This window comes from Vicugna pacos, chromosome 15 (genome assembly GCF_048564905.1).
Source record: "Vicugna pacos chromosome 15, VicPac4, whole genome shotgun sequence".
NCBI lineage: Eukaryota > Metazoa > Chordata > Mammalia > Artiodactyla > Camelidae > Vicugna > Vicugna pacos.
The window spans coordinates 15,404,793-15,427,132 of NC_133001.1; the positions used below are offsets into that span (position 1 = coordinate 15,404,793).

The following is a 22,340-nucleotide window of genomic DNA, read 5'->3' on the forward strand; positions in this document are numbered from 1 at the left end:
GCCAGTCGAGACAAATGTAAGGTAAGGTCATTTAATTAAAGAGCCATAGAAGCATGCTGTTACTCAAAAAGACAAAGAGAGGGGAGGTTTGGTTAATCAGGAGAATACATTCAGAGGATGTTATTTTGATGAACTTGTATGTATTTAACTGAAAGTTATGCTGTACTCGTATTTTAAGATGGAAAATATTTTATTATTAAAATTTATATTAGCAATATAACAACCACATTAATAAACACAAAACAAAGATAACCCTAGAGGTTGACACTGGTTTTCAGCAACCATATTATGCATTTATAAAATAGTGCTTTAAATGCATGCATTAAAAATAGAATAAGAAACATTATCTGATACCATAGAAAATATGTGCTATTTGTTTTATAATATTCTAAACTTAAAGGTTTTAAGAATATATCTCCATGAATCATGAACATAGTAAGTACTCGTTCATATTCCAGAATTTTAAAAATCAGCACAAAATAAGAAAAGCAAGCAATAATTATTTTCTACTCCTGTTTTCTAGGGAATTTGTTCTTTCAAAGGAATTCTTGAATATTTGCTTTAGGATGTCTTATAATTTCGCCAATAAGAGATAGAATAAAAAAGAAACAGACAAAAAAATCTTAAACTAAAAATTCATTTTCTGCATAAACGGAATTCTTTACATGAGTCATACATATTTTGGACAACTCTGAATATGTGAAATTATGATCCACTGGGTGAAAATTAGCTTCAAATAAAATAATAAGAGCCTACCAGAATATTCTAGTTAATCCTTGCTATTTCCAAAGTTAAAACCTGGGAATAACTTAGGTATTAGGACAAACCAAATAAATCCAGATCAGTCAGTGGGAAATACAGAAAAAGTCAGAAACAGAAAATAGTTGGAAATTCAGCATAAATATGCTATTCTTTAATACCATAAATCTGAATACACATTCTAAGTTTTATTTGAATCAAATAATAGAATAGACGTTGTAATAAGGTTGCCTTCATCCATTCAACTGTTGTTGAACAAATATTTATTTATCACTCTGTGCCAAGTACCATGCTTGGGAAACAGGGATGCGGAAAAAAAAAAAAACAAAACAGACATGGTATTGTCCTCATGGAATTTACCATCATAAAGACAGAAATTAATAATGAAACAGAATAAATGACTACCAAAATACTGTGTGGTCAGAAATATGTATTGTTTTATAGACCTCTGAGCCAAATACATATGAAAAATTGATAAATTTATTCATTTTCCTTGTCTGAATGAGAAATATATTTTGCATGAATAAAACTGCTTGAGATAGAAAGTAAGTCTAGAAGGAAATCTACTTCAGGATGACACCTGCACTCCAATGTTCATAGCAGCACTATTTACAATAGCCCAAACATGGAAACAGCCTAAATGTCCATCAATAGGTGACTGGATAAAGAAGATGTGGTATATTTATACAATGGAATACTACTCAGCCATAAAAACCGACAACATAATGCCATTTGCAGCAACATGGATGCTCCTAGAGAATGTCATTCTAAGTGAAGTAAGCCAGAAAGAGAAAGAAAAATACCATATGAGATCGCTCATATGTGGAATCTAAAGACTCATGGACAGAGAATACAAACTTGTGGTTACCAGGGGGGTATAGGGTGGGAAGGGATAGACTGGGATTTCAAAATTGTAGAATAGATAAACAAGATTACACTGTATAGCACAGGGAAATATACACAAAATGTTATGATAAATCACAGAGAAAAAAATGTGACAATGAGTGTGTATATGTCCATGAATGACTGAAAAATTGTGCTGAACACTGGAATTTGACACAACATTGTAAAATGATTATAAATCAATAAAAAATGTTAAAAAAAAAAGAAAGTAAGTCTAGAAAATAAGGAGTAAATGCAATTAATATCAACTGAACTCTTAATCTCAATGTGAATAAGAGCTGAATAGCCTTTATAAAGTGTTTTCTTCCATTTTACTCTTTATTTATTTAAACTCCACTCTGACTCAAACTAATCTAGCAAATTCCTCAGTAGGCAGAAATCATTCTTTTTGGAGGGGGGTGGAGTTAGGCTTATTTATTTACTTATTTACAGAGGTACTGGGGACTGAACCTAGGACCTCATGCATGCTAAGCACTGTACCACTAAGCTATACCCTCTCCTCCCCAGAATTCATTCCTAAATTAGATCCTTTACCTCCCACTACTAGTCATTGTAACTTTGTAATTTTCACAGAAATACAATGGAGAGGAGTATCAGTGCTATGTGATTACCAGCGCATGACTGATTTTTTTCATTCATTAGTAGTTTTATATATTTTTAAATTTGCAGATGGCTTATTTTTAACTTTGAAAATACGAAAAAAGAAATATTAATAATAGCAACTAACATTTATTAAGCAATGGAAAGGATTTTGCATACATTGAGTTAATTCTCATAAATATCGATGTATTATCATTAATATCCATATTTTATCATGTATATTAGTATCATTTATTTGCACTGTATTCCCAGTTGTACTAGGTTAAACATTTAAAAATAATTAAAAATAATGCTCAAAGATATGTAGTGTTCTTTTTACATTTTAATTATTTAATATACTTAGATATAATCTCACTGAAACTAGAAATCATTTATTCAAACATCTTATATAATGAGCACTATAGAGAATACTGAAGAAATACTAAACTTGGTCCTTACTTTTAAAACATTAATGTTGTTCCATTATAAACGTAGGTATAATGCAGGCATTTATTTATATACTATCAAGATGAATATTTCATGACTAAATTATTTACATTGTAACTTTTCTGAAAGCTTAGAATATTTCCCCTTATGCTTTTAGTGATACCATAAAACCAGTGATGACCATTTCCTCATTAATGAACCCAAAGTAATTCCTTATTTCTATTTATTGTCACTGATGACAAGCTGTCCTAGTAATCTCTATTTATCCATAGCTTAAATAAATCCTTGACTCCTAAAACTTCTGCATCTAGAATTTTCATTCATATTAACAGAGTGAAAAGATAATGCTTCCTTTATTTGGTTTTCAAATAAATATTCATCCAAATCTTAAAAAGCAGCAATCGCCAAAGAAACACCATTTATTTATATAATAAACATTTCTTAAGTATCTATTATATGTCTGGGATACTACCTGCCCTCATGGCTTTATCGTTTGTGGGACAGACAGACAAGTAAAGCAATATACAGTGTATGATAAATATATTTTATGATTGAGATACACATCGTAGGCTATGTGAAACTGGAAGAGAGATATACAACTCAGTTTGAGGTCAGGAAGGCCTCCTGGATTTATTCAAGGAGGATTCACTGAGTGGAAACGAGACAAACAAACATCATTACTATTATTAAAAATAAAGGGGAAACTGGAGGGCATTCCACAGGATAAAAGAGAGGCAAATGAGTACATGATCTACTCGAGGAATAGCCAGTTGTTTGGGGTTTAAGATGCCAGGGATGGGGGATGGAATGAGATGAAGTTGGCAAATGTCCTAACATGAATGTTACTGTGACCAAATTAAAGAATGTAAACTACTCTGAAAGCTTTGGGAATCCATCAAAAGATCAAATGCATATTTTAGAAACATCATTCCAGGAGCAACATGGTGACAGCACTTGAGGAAAACAGGATAAGAAGCAAACAGATGAGTAGTTCAGCATCACCACTCCATGAGGGGAGTTGCTAATTAAAAAGAAAGATTTGATGGTTAATTCGACAAGGGGATGGGGAAAGCAATGTGGGACAAGAGCCAAGTTTCTGTTTTGGGTGATTGTGTGGACAATAGTTCTACCAGTGCAACTGGGGCAATTCAGTTTGGCCATACCAAGCTATAGGTGCCTATGAAACTTCTCATGGAAACAATTCAATTAGCAGTTGCACATGTGGGTGCAGTCTTAAAATACTTAATTGTGTTATATATTTCTCCTTTAAAAAAAATCTTTCTGTTTCTTCCAAATTTCCTACGGTTAATGTGTTTCACAGTTATAATTAGAAAAAAACTTAAAAACTTAAAAGAAGGCTTACAACAAAGATTTATTCCCAGAATTTTTTTAGGTAGGAAGCTTTCTCACTAGTATACTATCCTGACCAAAAAAATTCTCTGACCCAATATATTTTATATAATACTTAACTATGTATTAAACCTTTGTTTCACCAAAAATTTACACTTAGGAAAAATGTCAATAATGCTATATAACAGCACAAATTTCTACCTTAAACACAACTAAAAATGAGCAATAATCTATAGTGTTGCATTTAGTCATCATAACAGTGTGTCAATCTGGACTTGCTTCACATTGGTGAGAATAAGAAGGAAAACTAAACTAGGGGCAGGCAATCGAAGCACAGGGTCAAGTAATTTGAGACTCTTCTGTACTGTTAGGAAGGCAAAAGAAGATAGAAATTGACCATCAGAGATTATCACACTGAACCAAAATGGGGGATGGAGGCAGTGTCACGAAGAGAGGGTGGGTTTTTCCTTTTAAAAAAGTCTGTAGTTGAGTTAAAAGGGTGGAGGTGGGGGTGGGTGGGGAGAGGACCTGCCTAGAGTTAGAACATATCTACAAATCTTGCAGCAACCTCATTCTTCTCTCCAAAGTATAGTAAGATTCAGTACAGGTATATCTCATTTTAAGGTGGTCTAGAAAGTAACATTACAACTTCTTGACAGAGATCAAGTTTCCAAAGATGTCACTTTTCTCACAGGCTTGGGACCATAAATACTTGGTTTATGGATATAACTAACAGGTTTAATAATGTGATTTTCAATCCCACTAGCCGATCATAATGGGGAAAGGGGGGGCTGCTTCAGGCAGAAAAGTAAACATTGCATAGTCTGTCTCCCTGGATCTTCAACCCCCTCCTCCTAATTAATTAGTAAGCTTTAATGTCTTACTGACATGATTAAGTTGCTCCTCAGTTTTTAAAAAAGTTTCTTAACCATTACCTTATTCTAGTTTGGCTAGTCTCTCTTAATATTTATAAGAAAACATTAAAAAAAAATAGTAGTCCAGAATTTCTCACCTAACATTCTTCAACTTACTGCAATCTTTTATCATCACTTTTATCCATTCTCCTTACTAAAACTGCTCTGAGGTCACCGTGTGTTCTAATTGGCAAATATACTAGACACTTTTTAGCTCTTACCATACTTGACTTCTGTATAAAGAAGAAAAATGTTGATAATAACTATTTTTCCCTTTGCCTCTTAAATGTTATTATTCCCTAGGATCGTATCATAGGTCCCATTCTCTTTTTCTGCTAAATCTGCTTTTCCTGGAAGAATTCATCTACTCTCTTGGCTAAGCTAACACATACGTGGCTAGGTTTGAATTTCCAACTGCCTAGTGGGAATTTCCACCCTAACGACCCTAGACATTCCCCTTACATACTCAACAATACAAAAAATGGAATTAAATCTCTGGGCATCTATGTCATGTTCATCTTTCATCTCTAACACCCAGAAGTTTTTCACATAGGTAGTATTTAGTATATGTAGTGAATGAATGAATAAATTGAATGAAACTCATATTTGGCATAATTTTTATAAAGGCAAAAAGACATAATATACCTTATTTTTAAATTTCAGAAATAGTGTGTTTTCTAAGCTATGTGTCTATCTAATATATCTACATGTTTATGTATGTATGTATGTATTATGTATCTATGTTTCATTTATCCCCAGAAACGTTACAGTTTAAGCCAGTACCCCAAAATTTGGTGGCCTAAAACTACAAATATATATTGTCTCTCACAGTTCTGTGGGTTGACTGGATGCAGCCAGGTGGTTCATTGTAGTTAGAAAGTGGCTTGAGCTAAAGTCATCTGAAAGCTTGAACTAGGCTGGATGTCTAAAATGGCATCTTCACTTGTATGCGTTTCAGCTAGAAGGCTGGAACAACCAGGGGCTGGCCAGACATCTTTCTCTCTCTCCAAGTGGCCTGTCCATGTTGGTAGTTTGGGGTTCCTTTCAACCCAGCAATCTCAGGGTATTTGAACTTTTTACAAGGCATCTGGTGTCTCCCAGAGAATGCATTATAAGAGGCCCAGGTAGAAGTCACAAGGAATTTATAATTTAGCTTTAGAAGTTACAAAGTGTCACTTCCCCACAGCATTCTACTGGTTAAGTGATTTACGGGGCCAGCCCAGAAGAAAGGGAGGGGACTACAAAAGGGCATGAATACTGGGATGCCTGGTGCATTTGAGGACAGTCTTTGGAGACAAGCTACCAGACAGTAGATCAATAAATCAGAGAGTTGAACTCATTCATTTTCTTAATAATCTAACATATTTACTATAATGTTTACAGGTAACTTTCAGTATTTTACTTAGCACATATGTGAATGGCACAAATCTTAAACTGCACAATTCTATGAATTTTGACAAATGTATACACCCATGTAACACAGAACACTACATCACCCCGACAAGTTTTCTCATGCCTCTTTTCAGTCAATCCCCAAACCCACCAGCTATCACTATTGTAATGTTTTTATTATAAGATTAGTTTTGTCTCTTCCAGAACATCACAAATGGAATCATACAGTACATACTCTTTTATGTAAATCTTCTTTTATTCAGCATGATGCTTTTGAGATACATCCACATTGCTGAATATATTAATAGCTCATTTTTACGATGAATAGTATTCTATTCGCGAATACAATAGTTTGGCCATTTTCCTGTTGATGTACATATACTTGAACTATTTTCAGTTTAAGGCTATCATGAATAAAAATGTTCTGAACATTTTTGTACAAGTCTTTTTTGTGAATATGTTTTCATTTCTTTGGATAAACATCAAGGAGTAGAACTGATGAGTCAGAGGGTAGGTCTATGTTTAGTGTTACAAGGACCTCTCCAAGTGATTGTACCATTATACTCTCTACCAACAATGGATGAGAATTCTAGTTGGTCCACATCCTTACCAACATTTAGTATTTATTGGCAGTCTTAAATTTTAATCATTCTGGTGGGTGTGGAGTTGTGACTCATGGTGATTTTAATTTGCTTTTCTCTGGTAATAAGAGATGCTGAAACATTTTCATGTGCTTATTAGCCAATGATGTCTTTCTTTTTCAACTACATGTTCAAATCCTTGCCCATAAAAAAAAGTTGTCTTTTTATTATTGAGTTGTAGGATATTAAAAAAAAAATCTATTCTAGATATCAGCCTGTGTCAGATTTATGTTTTGTGAATATTTTTGTCTAGTCTGTAAGTGGCCCATACATTTTCTTAACGATCTTTTTTTAATTGAAGTCTAGTCAGTTACAATGTGTCAACTTCTGGTGTACAGCATAATTTAATGGTCTATTTTGATAAGCATATGTTTTTAATTTTTTTCAAACACAATTTCATTTAATTTTTACAACCATCCTGTGAGGTAACACCACCGATATTAGATAGATGAAGAAGGCTCAGAGTCTTGTTCAAGGACACACAACTGGCAAGTGGTGGGTGCCACTAAGATTCAAACTCAGGTTTCCAGATCCAATACGATGGTGTTGTAATCCCTCTTTGTGTGTTTCAAATTAAAAACAAACAAAAAAGACCCAAGAACTTAGAAATGAGACACAGTAAAGCACATAAACCTTTTTGCACATATATTAACCGTTATAATCATTGACTAGATCAAGATACCCACCATTTCAAGCAATCCAGAAAGCGCCCTCCTGCACCTTCTCAGTCAATTCCCCCAAAGTAATTACCACTCTGCTGCTATCATCATAGACAGACAGGTTTTAGAGTAATCTAACTTTTGGGAGTTATCAGCACAAAATTCCGTATACCAATCCTTCATCCTTCCATCCCAGCTCTAGTACTCAAAGCTGCTCTAGCTCTAACTTTTCAATTCAAGTACTCACTGTAGAGACTAGCTGTTGGAAACAGCTTCATATTCAATTTCTTGCAGTATTTTGAAATTCATACTAACTTTGAAAAAAATAAAAAAAAGAACTCCTGGAAGTAGAGTCAAAAGACTGTCATCAAACAAATAAACGTATCTTAGGAACACCACATACAAAAGTTGCTTGACTCAAGTAATTTGGCGCATCTGCTTCCAATCATGGTTTCTCATTACGAATGAACCAGCAAAGGCCGTTTCAGTTTGTGGAAGGGAAGAATACCCAGGAAGGGTATGGGACAGCGATTGCTTTGCATCATCTTACAACACACCAAAAAATACATGTCCACATGGCTTCCAAAGTTGACCTGCTCTTCTACGACGCAAGGAAAACAAAAGTACAGGGGAAGACGATCTAGGCGGAGGCAAGTGTTAGGGTAAAAAAAGGGCTTCAGGGAGGCTTTAATGCAGGTTTTCCATTCCTGGCAGACTGTCTCTTCAAACACATTCAGTCTTGTCCAACCTGGCAGTGACGGAAGCAGCATGACAATTTCACCCCAGGCTCTCAAGCTGGGTTTGGTGAATTTAGGTGATTCTAGACAACTTTCTCTCTCCTCCCGACCCCCGCCACTCAGTTCCGGTTTCGCACCTCTTCCTAATTCCCACCACTGCAGCCTGTGGCGTTTTAAGCAGTCTACCAATTGATTATAGCTGAGCATCAGGGAAAGCATGGCATTTCTGAAGTCAGATAACTCTCGGAGTCATATCTGAGGGAGGTGACAGAAGGCGGGGTTTCTAGAGAAACGTTCTGGCCCAAAGCAGGAGGGCAGGTCCCGAGGTGGGCTCGCATGACGGGCAGCAGCACACCCAGGACGACCTCAAAGACCAGCGAACTCTCCTCCCTCTTATCTCCAAGTGCCAACGACCCCGCCAGTCAAAGCCCCCCGAGGAAAAGATGAATGCCCAAACCTCAGAGAGCTGCAGGGCCAGCTCTGCTCAGCGCAGAGAAGGCTCTGGTCTCCGTTTTCTCTCTCTCTCTCTCTGGAAGCCGCTCGCAACCTCCAAACTGTGGCGAGGGCGTTGAGTTGCACGCCCTAAGAAAGGAACCGCACTCCTCCAGAAACCTGCGCCAGCAGCTGGGCTGCAAGTCGCGTTTGCCCTTCTCCGCGCTGCGATCTCGCGAGAGCAGCCCGCCCACGGGAAAGTTGGGAACGCCCACCGCGAGGCAAGCTGGGAGTTCCTGTTATCGCTCGTCTGAGGCGGCTGTGAGGACTGCCTTAAAATTACTGTGAGGTAATCCTATTGTGTCTCATCTCATTTTTTTGTTCGTAAATTTAAAAAAATTAAGGTCAGACTTTCCTGGTTCTTAATAAACAAGTTACTCTTGAAATCTGAATACTTTTGAGTATTAGGTTAGGAGACCTTAGCTTTACTTCAGCATTTCTGTTTTAGTCACCTTCCTCTGATTTGGCTTCAGCCGAGAGGGAAAGGCATTCTGTTGTGGCACATAATGAGGCCGCCAGTTAGCCAGTTCGTGAAAGTTTACCAGAGATGAAGTGTAAGAATAGAAAGGAGTCTATTAGGGTATGCTGTCACAGACAACAGCAGTCCATGCAGAGGAGAGGTGCCTGGGTGAGCCCATACGTTTTTAATTTTGATGAAGTCTGCTTTATCAAATTTTTCTTTCTTGATTATTATTTCCCATGAATTATGTAATGTAAGAACCTTATGGGCACCCTAAGGGCACAAACATAGTGTCTTTTTAAATTTTTTCATAGGCTTTATAGTTTTAACTTTTACATGGATGTCTATGATCTACCTTGAATTAATGTTTGTGTATACTGAGAGGTAGGAATTGAGGCTCGTTTTTTCCATACGGACGCCTGAGTATTTCAGTATCATCTCTTGAAAATACTTTCCTTTCTTGACTGAATTATGCTGCACCTTTGCTGAAAACTACTTGACCAAATAAGTTTGGGTCTATTTCAGGACTCTCTGTTTTGTTCCACTGACATATCTGTCCTATGCCAATACCCCACCATCTTGATTATTACAGCTTTACAGTAAATTTTGATGTCAGGTAGTACTAGAATAATAATTATATTCAGGATTGTTTTAGTTATTCAGTTCCTTTGCTTTTTAATTTCTACTTTTAAAAAGTCTGGTAGGATTATGAATGGCATTGGGTTGAATATATAGATTTATTTGTGAAGAAATATTATCTTTACAATATTGAATCTTCTAATCTATGAACAGACTCTCCAGTAAGATCTTCTTTAATTGCCTTCAGTAATGTATTAGTTTCAAGTGTAGAGGCTTTTTCCACGTTTTCCGTTAAATTTGTTTCTAAGTAGTCTGTGTTACTTTTAGCCTCTATGTAAATGGAACTGTTTTGTTCATTTCATTTTCTAAATGTTTGTTGTTCATATATAAAAAATACAAATTTTCCTATATTGATTTTGTATTTTGTGTTCTTGCTAGGATCTGAAATATACTGTTGAATAGAAGTGGTGAGAACAGTTACCTTTGCCTTGTTCCCAATTTTTAGAGGAAAAGTGTTCAGTGTCTCACCATTAAATATTATGTTAGCTGTAGCTCTCCACAGATACTATTTATCAAAATGAAGAAATTCTCTTATATTAAAACTTTGCTGAGAAACTCTGTTGAATTTTTTTCAAATGTTCCTTTCTGCACTTGATGATTACATGGTTTTTCTCTTTCTCTTTATTCTGTTAATATGGTTAAACCAACCTTGCATTCCTAGGATAAATTCTTAAAGAATGCATATTGTTACTTAGAATATTCATTGTCTCCTGGCTCCCTCCCTAAATAAATATTGGAGAGCTTCTAACTTTTCCTTTAGAGCTCTTACTTCCATCTTGGCCATGTCAGATAGGTATTCAGTATCCACAGAATTCTCCCAGAGTCTTACAGGGGATGCTAGAGAATGCTCAGTTGTCATTAGTACAAACAAAGCAGCATTAGGGTTTGAGTCATGCAGAAAGTAGGCTGAATTTGTAATCTGTATCTTTTGCCACTTTTACTATTCTCTAAGTTGACACATTTGAATTCTAAACACTGGGAAGAGATATCTTAGGGTCTCAAGCTCCTTTAAGAAACAGGTAGCTATGGTACTTTATAAACATTTTATCTCAAAGGATCATAAATGCTCCCACCACTCTGCTTCTACCCTATTTCCCAATCTTAAACCTAAATAACAGCTACAATATTCCAGAAATTCTCATCCTCCACACAGATCTCCAAAATACATGGCCATTTAAATTTTTTTACTGTATAGAGTCCACAGAAATCCTATGATTTTGTTCATGAATGTCCTAGATACCAGACGTACATGCCCCAGTAAAGACCAGAAGCAAATTAATGGAGGTATTCTCTCATCAGAGTCCCAAGTTTACACTGAGGAACTTTCCAATTTAAAGAGAAAGACCTATTTATCCTCATTCATAGCCCTAGCAAGTAGGATATTTAATCTCAGAGGGCTGAGTCATACCAAAATCAACTCTAGATCCTCAGATATGAACTGTTATCTTCTCTACCACCATCTGTGCTGTAAGATTATGTTTCCTGAAGGTAGCCAATATGTCACTCTCTCTTCCTCCTCCTGAATTAACTTTACCAACTATAGGAAAAGGATTAACAAACACCATGCAATACTGCTTATGGTAAAAATGAATCCTGATTTATAAACTGTATCTCAATGGGAGGCCTCTGAATGGACTATAAACCTGATGATAGGATATAGCTTGAGCTTCTCTGATTGTGGAGACTCTTGTAACTGGGCATGTCCCTTACAAGGACCCTGGATAATATACCTACCAAACTATTACAAATGATATTAGCTCTTGTGGAGCATGAAGATTCTAAACCAAGGTAATCCTTGCTGCAAACTATGTGGATCTTGTCTCCTTATACCCACATTGTCATTTGGGAGTAGAGGTCAAGGAATAGCAACTGGGCTGCTTTGCAAACCCCAGCAAAAGAGAAATGCTTTGCTGGCATGCTGTTTCCTATCCAATATTCTTCTGAAAGAATCTAATGCCAAGTTTTGCCAATCCAAGTCCTATGAGTCTGAATGTCTGGTTAAGCCTAACCAGAATCCTTGGTGATCTTTGCAGTAACCGTAAGTATACTAAGGGGCTTCCCAGTGTCTCATAATGTCTCATTTCTTCCATAATGCTTTGCTGTAAACTGCTTCATATAAACCTGATTTTCTTAGCTATATTCAATAGGACTTTGTCATTTATGCAGGATGTCTTTTTTTTCCCCTTCCTGTTTGTATGTATTCAGAAATTCAACATGAATCCCAAAGATGGTCATATTACCAAATACTGGTTCAACCATTGTGAGGTTGCCATATAGATGGAAGCACTGATTTTTTTGAAATCATATGTAATATCTAATACCAGCTGCAACAGACTTTCCATTAAAAGGCTTTGTTTCTCCATCTCCAAGGTCTATCACTTCCACTACATTTCAGTGATTTTTCCAACTGCAATTCAAAATTTCCCTGTGCATTCACTGGTGCTGAACCTCTGCAGAAGGCATCTGTATACATAGTTTCAACTAAAGGTCCCTACCTAAGAGCCAGTCTTAAAATATGTATCCAGTTAGAAGTGAATTCTGTCTCAGACAGGGTACGGACTTTTGATCAGTCTAAGTATAGACACTATGAATTTACTTTTACCTTCTAGCAAAGACTAGAATTTCAGAAGATATATTTTGTCAGTTACTATTGATTTTCAGCAATATTCCATAAGAGCATGGGGCTAAATGAATAGCCTCTAGGTGTCAATCTAAGATATACCCCAAAATAATTGTAACAGTCTGTTCTTTCAAGAAGCTTGCAGCTTAGTTGACAAAATAATATACCCATATAATTTTATTGAAATAATGTGATTGCATTTTATGCATTTATATTATAATATAAAGAGGCACTTAATATAAACAAAATTTAAAATAACAATTCCTTCCTCTATAAAAATTGGGTCAACAATTTTTTAAGCTGCAAGGAAGAGAGAACATAAGCTGTGTTTAAGTTATTGCCACTTTAGCTGGTAAATAAAAATACTCACCATACTTATTTGTACCATGTTTATAAAATACATTCATTTTGTTTACTCTTAAGCTATTATTCAAACATTACTATTGTTTAATTTTAATATACTTTTTATTATCTTAAAACTGCTTTACCCAAACATTTTTAGACTGGTAGAGCTGGTGCTGAAAAAATATTCCTGAAAGTTAACTTTGGAATTTACATGTGCTAAAAAATGCAACCAAGAAGTCAAACAACTGCCATGATATGCTGTGCTATTAACTTAAGTGATTGTCTTCTACAATTTGATAGAAAAATGCCAAGAAAAAAAATAACACCCAAGCAAAAATATGTTACAATGACTGAAGATTTATTGCTTAGAGCAGAAATCTAATCACCCGCTGTCCCCTCCTACCTATGCTCCCTCAACACATATTTTATATTCATTACTTTGGGGAAACTAGTCTTGAATTACTTAAGGTTCAAATTATGTGTCTCCTCTAGATCACATTCCTTCCATAAAATGGGAACACCCATCCTACATAAGATAGTATGTGATTAAAAGTCAAAGTGAATGGAACAAGATAATATGCCAGAGTGATCAATATGGGCTACAATAGGAGAGGGAAGCCCATTCATCTCCATTTATGGCCTTTCAGTTAACATATTTTAAATTCTCAATGTGTTTCAGACAATGTGCTAAAAGCTAGAGATGAAAAAATGATCAGAACATAGTCTCTACTTTGAAGGAATTTCATAAATATAGATAAATAAATAAATAAATAACACAAGACAGTAGCATTCCAAAGAAATTTTGGATCATCTCAAAGTGCATTAAAACAATTACTTCTGTTAGGGTCAGGGAATTTTAGGCTATCTAAAAACATTACTCCTGCAGTAGGAATTTTTTAAATTAAGGTATATATGTATGTTTAAGAAATAAGGATAGCTATGATATGAATGTTTGTGTCCCCCAAAATTCATACGTTGAAATCCTAATTCCCAAAGTGGTGGCATTAGGAAGTGGGGCCTTTGGGGGTGATTAGGTCATGAGGGTAGAATCCTCATGAATGACATTAAAGCCCTTATTAAAAAAAAAAAAAAAGACCCAAAAGAGCTCCCCTTCCCCCTTCCACCATGTGAAAAATACAATGAGAAGTCTATGACCCAGAAAGAGGTCCCTCACCTGACCATGTTGACACCCTGATCTCAGACTTCCAGCCTTTAGAACTGTGAGAAACAAATTTCTGTTGTTTATAAACCACCCAATCTATGATACTCATTATAGCAAACCAAATGGACTAAGACTATAAAATCTAATTATTATTGAATCCTTTCATTAAATCTGTATTTTGCTTAAAAATAATGTCCTTTCTTTTCCTTTCAGTACTAGTGCAGAACTTGTGACATACTGTTATCACCATTTTTCCCCATGGCTGTGATCAAACAGTATAACACTGTTCAAAACAGCTATGACTATGAAAATGTGTGGTTTTCTTATTGCTACTTATGGCACTAGTGCCTAATTGAGATTTAGTCTGAACCAAAAGCCATATACAAAGAACAAACCATATTCTCTAATTGAAAGATCAAATTATATCCTACTGGAATTACAAAAAACGCATGCTGTGAAAAAATGTCTGTATTTATAAATGGTACAGTACAAGCACAAAGGATAGAGTGATCAAGCTTAAGAGGGAGTGGGTATGAAAGGCTTCTCAGAGTATGTGGCAAAAGAAGTAGAATTTGAAGGATAGGAGGTCACTGGGGGTGGTAAGGGAAGAATATCAACTTATCCTTCTTGAAGTACTCCAACTAGTTGAATAAAACAAAGAACTCAAAGACAGAAAAGCCATGGCATTTATAAAAGTATTGTATAATTTTGCTGCCATCATTATAAACAATGCAAATGTCGGCATTTATTATTGAAAACAGAAACCCAAAATGTTTTTGAAATAAAAATAACAACCAGGAGGGGTTGGAGGAAGGGGTTCAAGGAGAGAAGAGAGAATCATATTGGATCTCTCATCTCACACAAACTGAGTCAACACATTTTGTTTCATTTTTAATGTTAGTAGAGAAATATAGGTTCATTCATTTATCCATTGGCTTATTTATTTTAGAGGATACTATTCCAAAATGAAAATAGAGTATGTATAACTTCCAAATTACTCTATTAAAAATGCTTAAATAAAATATTTGAGAATGGCAAAATGTAAGGGGTGAGTGGAGAAAATAATAAGAATATCCCAGGGGGAGGGTACAGCTCAGCGGTACAGTGTGTGCTGTAAATAAACCTAATTATCCCTCCTCCAAACAAAAATAAACAAAAAGTAAATAAATAAAATGTTTGGAAAAAAAAGAATATTCCCAAATAAAAGTATAAAGTAATATAAGTGAAATTAAGTATGTCAGTTATCAAGAAATATAACTACTAAAGTACAAAAACTAGAAGGTTAGATCAACCAAATAATGTATATAAAGAGAAGTATTTAACACACACAGAATAAAAATAAAGTGATAAATACACCAAACATAAAGAAAGTATAGATTACAAATATCAACATCAGGCAAAAACTCAAGGCAGGAGGCATTAAATGGGGTGAATTGATCAAATTATATTTCACAATGAAGACATAAGAGAATAAATTTTTATGAACTAAATAATTTAGGATTGAAGTTCTCTTTCATTGATGAACTATAGAAAAAGAATAAGAATATAAATAACTAAATAATGTAAATTTAAAGTTTGGTCTAATAGCTACATACTGAATCTAACAAATAGAGTATATATGTAAAAAGGTATTTATGGAAAATTTACAAAAACAGATCATATACCTACACTACTAAGAAAAAAACCTCACTCACATTTTTTTAAATTGAACTAGGACAAGCTTCTGAAGCTTATTTGAATGAAATTAAGCTAGAAATAAACACCGCACATGACAAAGCACATTCTCCTAAACATCTTTGGGTTAAATAAGGAATCAAAACGGCCATCACAAATTAGAAAATAATGCAGCTGACCCCTGAACAACACAGGGGTTAGGGGTGTCAACTCTCTGTACAGTGGAAAATCCACATATAATTTATAGTTGGCCCTTGTATTCATGGTTCCTCCACATCCTCAGTTCCTCCATATTCGCATCCAGAGATTGTGCAGGAATGTTTAGTACTGTAGTATTTCCTACATATCTGCATCCACAAATCATGTAGCACTGCAGTATTTATTACTGAAAAATATCTGTATATAAGTGGACCTACACAGGTCAAACCAGTGTTGTTTAAGGGTCAACTGTAATTTATGAAATTTGCTCAGGACAAAATATCTATTCTCGCATACAAGTCTGAACAATTCCTTATAAAAGATTTCTAGAAGTGGAGTGGAAGTGAAGGTCACTGGAGTTGAGGAATTCAAAGAAGATTCTGACTAAGAAGTTTAATGGGTCAGCCATGGGATCAATGGAAATCCTCCACATAGTAGCAAGAATTGAGGCAGAGCCAAGAGATGGATGCCAAGGTGCCCAACGGACTTGGAAAAATCACCAAGAAATGAACAGAAGGTAGAAGTCAAGGGGTTTCTATCCAGAAATTTGAACAATTTATTAGCTGAAAGGTGTATGTATATAGTGCTGGATTTTCACTCCAATAATAAAGATGTATAACATCAGTTCCTTAAGGGTGATAGCAGATGTGCTGATAAACATTTACTGACTAACACAAAGAGGTTCTAACCACTTACCATCTTAGTAGTTTGATCAAATCAGCTATAATGAATGCTTGCATGGAAGCTTCTAGATACATGGATACATAAGATGTATACAAATTCAAAACAAAGAATGTCCATGTGATTTATGTGAATAAATGAACATGAACTAGGAGAAGGTAGCCAATGCATTTCCTCATTTCACCCTTAAGACAGACTTTTACTTATAGAGCGTTCATCCATATGTTGACAAAATAAGTATAAACATATTTAGGCTACTTTATACTGTGAGTAGTTCCAGTAAAGTTTTATGCTTTCTTGACTAGCTTTGGACTTGATCTTAAACTGCTAAAATCTGTTATTACCATCAGCATGTAAAGTTTCCAGAGAGCTATATGGTATATTATACTAGGAAGGCTTAAGGAAGAAAAAATATCTTGGTGGAATTGTTTTTTTCCTGGGAAACAAGAATGAGTTTTTCAACTCTGCAAAAAAATAAAAACTTTTAATGCAAATAAAACTGACCTGTAATTTTTGCTGCCTTTTCTTCTTGGTTCACTCGGTTCTCATCATCTTCTTCATTATCTTCTTCAAAGTCATCTAAATTGCCAATGTCAGCCTGCTTCATACTCATCAAACTAGCCAAACTTTGCATGTCTTCATCCCTGTATCAATGATAATACACAGTTTATTAAATGACATCGCTCAAAAAAGGGTTGTTTCTTAAGAAAATAATGTTAATATATTCCTTCTTTCTAAATGTTAACATCTTTTAAATAGTTGTAAAAAAACTACTGAAAAATCTAAATATCCATATTTTTAAATGGCATGTTTAATTAATAAAAAGTGAACAGGATTAAAAACTAACTGGTTAGGAGTTAGTTTAATTCTGTGCTGCACATCTATGGAAGGCTAAAATTTTCTTCATGGAATTAAAGTATGGTTTCCTAATCATGAAGTCTGGAAACAAAAACTTGCTTCATAAAACAGCAGGACAGTTTGCAGATCAGGTGAGATCTAGACTTTCAAGTATTCAAACTTTCAGAAGGAATTAGAAGACAAATTCTTAGTCTGAAATCCACGAACCCTTTTGGTCTTGAAGGTAGGGGTTAAAAGAAGTGGTAAACCCTGTAAATTATATTTAAATCTTGTTTAAATGTGCATTTTTCTCAAAGGGGATAAAACCCTCCTAAAGTTAAGAAACTACAGTAACTGAAAAAGTACCCAAAAGTCTCGTCTTTCTAAGAATTATAAGATGAAAATGGCTGAGGTTAGTTAAATACCATATTATTTGATAAAATATAAAAATGTTTTTATCTTGAAGTATTTTAAACATAAATTTGTAAAGTTTACATTAAATGCTCTAAATGTTAAATAATTTAAATTTTCTTGATCTATTATTTTAACTTTAAATTTCAAATAAACTATAGTGAATGAAACATATTTCTAACATGATATATACAAACTAAATTTCAATCTGGTATATTTCCCCAAATTTAGAAAACCAAATTAAAAGTTTCTCATGTTTTTACCACAATAAAATAAAAAATGAAACAAAAAATACTGTTTCTTTTATAAAGCAATGCTTGTTAACATTCACTTATATTCTAAATATGGTATGATTTTGCAGACTTTGCCTTACAAACTGCTTACCTATCACTGGGATATAATTTCAATATATAACATTGTTCATAAAATGTTAACTTGCTTAATTTTACCCCCCATATTTTAACCCTGAAGATTTTTCTTTGGGAAAGGTGAGGAGGCAAGGAATGAAGAGGTAGAGAGAAAGTTTAGAGTATTCCAAGAGAAATCTCCACTCAAATTGAGACATTTAGTTTGACTAAATTTCCTCTCACCCAAATTCTCATGAGTGGTGCTAATTCACTTACTGATTCTGCCCAGGGGAAAGGAGTCCACCTTTGAAAGATCTTCTCTGATTTTGTTTTCTCTCTTTGTCCTGTGTTTCCTTTCCTTTCACTTTGGCTTGGATTTCAGGGTAAGGTCTTTACTTTTAATTTCTCAGTATTTAAGTTTACAAATTTAAGTCCTGAGATAAAAGACTTAATTACTTCCACTCTGCACTGTCTCTCTACCACACTCACTTAGAAGCCAAGTTTCCAGAGACGAGGCTTACTGTTATCTACCAAGTCATTTGCTGCCCTGTAAATGAGTGTCAAACATCTCATTTTGACTGACGCAAAGAATCCAGTCTAATCAGTCAAGTAGAATGGCCAATTATAGTAACCACATTCCAAACACATTCAGAACTGTGATGCAGATTAGACTGAAATGTTCATAGCTGTCTTCTTCCCATCACCTTTTAAGTCTTAGGCACAGAATTCCCATTTCTCCTCTTACTGACCTTCCACTCCAAGTAGGAACTAACACTTTCACCACACTCAAAACATGCTCTTACCATTGACTTGACTGCACGTAACAACTAAGAGGAATGTTACTACTCTCCAGTTTGAATTTTACTCTTTTAGGAGACTAGAACTGGATGTAGAAATTATTTTGTACAATGTCTATTCAGTGATTAAGAAGTGATTTTATCTAACTGTACTGTATCTTCCTATAAAATTTTTAGAAGGCTGAGCCAAAGAACACAAATTGGCAGAAGTTCCTTTAGTTCTTTCAATCCTCTTATCGTAAACTTTTCAATTTGGGTTCCTTTCATGCCCTAGCTGCACCAAACAGCTCCAAAAATTGAACTGTGTAATTCAGAGTACAACTACTTACACTGAAGACACTGAAACATAAAACAGACACTTTTGATAACCTATACAATTTAAAGTTTGAAATTACTGTTGTCACTTTTATATTAGTGTTCATTTTCTAGAATCAAAAAGAGACTGTAACTAACAAGCAGTTCATCTAATTCAGCAGTAGACGTTCTCAATTATTGCCAGTCTAATGAGTCAAAACCATTTACCTACAGTGTTGTTTTAAAACATACTCTGAAGCTGCTTATTTGACAAAAGAAACTTACGTGGCTTTTCCTTCCCGAAGGAAAATGCAAGATAATGAAAACTGAAGAGTGGCAGATACAACTTTTTTAGACAATGGCTTGAATTTTAACTTGACGTCAGTCTGAGTTGGCATTGGGCTTGCATACTGTTTCATGTTGATGCTGCTAGTAGCAAGAGCTTTCCTTCGACCAGAAGGGGATTCCTGGAAGGTTTAAAAAAAAATTATGTAACTTGGAGTTATTTACTTTATAGACAAATATTTCTGAATGTTACTCTAATGTGATTAAATAAGAGTTGAATCTTCCTTCTCCAATGCATTCCTATAACACAATATTGAAATAAAATTGTAATAAGGTTATATTACAACTTTCATATCTTTAAGTAAGGCAGATATAAAATTGGAGAGAACTGGTTCGGGGAAATAAGGGACGACTAGAACAACCCTACATATCTCACGAAAGGAAAAGCAAGGGATGAAAAGTAGGACATAAGGTCCCCTCCCGTAAAAAGAGGATCTCACACGGGGCTAGGTATCAAAAGTGCTCAACAGTTGTTTCCTTTCTTTGATTATATTTAATGTAACCTAATGATATCTCTCCTTTTTGAACACTTAGTATTTCTTATAGAACCCAAACCTCGTTGGCATTCTACCTCATTTCTATCTACAGTCTCAGAATTCCATCCTGTGATCTGAGACTTCTTCCCAGGGTCTTTTCTGCTCATTCAAGTCTAAAGTTCTCTCTCACTTCCCTAAGATCATATCAATCAAGTAAGAGAGTTGGTTTCTCTAATTCTATACCTGTGGCAGACATTGCTACCCAATCCCAGCAGATCTCAAAAGTCTTCTCCACACAGCTATTACCAATTCATTAGAAATAGAGCACAAAGACTAGGACATTGTGCTGTACACCAGAAACTGACACACTATAATTGACTGTACTTCAATTAAAAGAAAAAGAGAGAGAGAGAGAAAAGAAAGAAAGAGAAAGAAAGAAAGAAAGAAAGAAAGAAAGAAAGAAAGAAAGAAAGAAAGAAAGAAAGAAAGAAAGAAAGAAAGAAAGAAAAAGAGAAAAAGAGAAAAAGGAAGGAAGGAAGAAATGGAGCATAAAATGAAAGCTATTTGCTATCAAATGCATTTAACATTCCATTAATAAGCTATCTTGTTTCAAAATTATCCTTTGCAGAATAATAGCCTAGGAAAACAATGAAAACAGGATAACAAAATAATGATTGGGCATTAAATATGTGTAAGACATGGTGTCAATTCTGGAGAGAGATGATGATGAATAAGACATAATCTATTACTATGTTCTAACGGCAAGGGGAAATCTTAGATACAGGATAATTTGTAAATAAGGTAAATCAGAGGTCACATACCATCATTAATGCAAACCAAAAGTCATGTATACCAGCATTCCTTAGGATTTACTGGTCTGGGATTCCAGACCTAAAATAAGCCCTGATTTCCCAGCTGTGTGACCTTGAGTAAGTCAGTAAACTTGAACCTCAGTAATCTTCCCTATACAATAAGAAGACAAACAGAAATCCATTCAAGCACTACAATGGTTTTCTATAAAATTACTCAATTTTCTAACCAAGGCAGGAAAAACTACCATTAACTTCTGAATTATTATTTAATAAATCTTTATTTGTCCTATGATTGAAAAACTTGCCTTAAAATAAGAATTTACTAATTTAATAAAAATATTAAAACAGGCTTTTTCAAAAAATTGACATTTCTGCCAGCAGAACAAGTAAAAATGTAATGTAGCATCCCTAAAGAATACCTTGTTTTAAAATGTGGTCTTATCTGTCAGATTATGCACAGCATTATTATACAGAACTATTAGTGCATGTAGATACCTTATGAATGAATTTCAAAAATACATCAAGCACTTGAGAAGGATTTAAGCCCTCTCAGAAGAAATACTTAAGAATATGCAAATACCCTCAACTGAATCAAGTTGAACAGATGTGACTATCCCAAACAATACAAGTGTTCTTTCCCTGGTCGCTACTGTCAATCAAAGAATAAGATTAAGGTCCAAGGTTCTGACAATGTGCAAAATGAAAAAGTATGATCAGTGAGTATCAATTTATTACACTGATATGAACAATAATCTCTTATTGTACCTTTAGAATAGCTAACAACTATTACATATAATATAGGATTTAAAGCCTCTGTTTTGAAAGCATGACATACAAATTGCTACATATTATTTTCAGGTTTGTTAAACAAATTTGTTCCACAAAATGACATTCATCTCTTAATAGTAATTATTTAATTTGATAACCAAATAATCAAACTATAAAAATTAAGATAACTTAGAAATGAGCATAATTTTGAAAGCGTAGTTTGCCTAGTTTAAGGATGATTCCTGCAAAAATCTAGTTTTGATGATTAACATTCTGTGTATTACTATGTAGGAAAGTTTTCTACTGAACTCAGAGGATTTTTAAGTTTTTGGTACATTGGTGTCTCTGAAACAAAAGGAAATAAAAGCTACTAAATTCTAAATACAATAGAATTAGCTGTATCACTTAATTAAGCAATTACTTGCTCAGCAACAATGAAAACAGACCTTTGATAAGGTCTGGGCAGGTGAGTAGAACAGAGCTCTTTTGAGTCTACAATATCCATTCCTAAAATTAACATAGGATCTCACTGAGAGTCTGTATCCTTGATGGGAAAAGGGGTCTAAATGGTGTTTCTAGTAATTCTTCACCCAGCTGAGTT

The 22,340-nt window shown here is 34.6% G+C and overlaps 1 protein-coding gene and 1 long non-coding RNA gene across 20 annotated transcripts in view; one reads left to right on the forward strand and one right to left on the reverse strand.

The window, feature by feature from the left end:
• EHBP1 (EH domain binding protein 1) overlaps positions 1-22,340 on the reverse strand; it is a 391,476-nt gene that overhangs the window by 151,668 nt on the left and 217,468 nt on the right. For all 19 annotated transcript variants that reach the window (XM_072937655.1, XM_072937664.1, XM_072937665.1 and 16 more), the window contains 2 exons: positions 19,624-19,805; positions 17,157-17,296 (listed from right to left, as the gene is read on the reverse strand). In XM_072937655.1, the coding sequence (XP_072793756.1) occupies positions 17,157-17,296; positions 19,624-19,805 (322 nt within the window). The remainder of the gene's footprint in view (positions 1-17,156; positions 17,297-19,623; positions 19,806-22,340) is intronic.
• The window catches only part of LOC140685675 (uncharacterized), a 94,089-nt gene continuing 80,859 nt past the window's right edge, over positions 9,111-22,340 (forward strand). Inside the window, exon 1 of the long non-coding RNA XR_012058949.1 lies at positions 9,111-9,162. This is a non-coding gene — a long non-coding RNA (uncharacterized lncRNA). The remainder of the gene's footprint in view (positions 9,163-22,340) is intronic.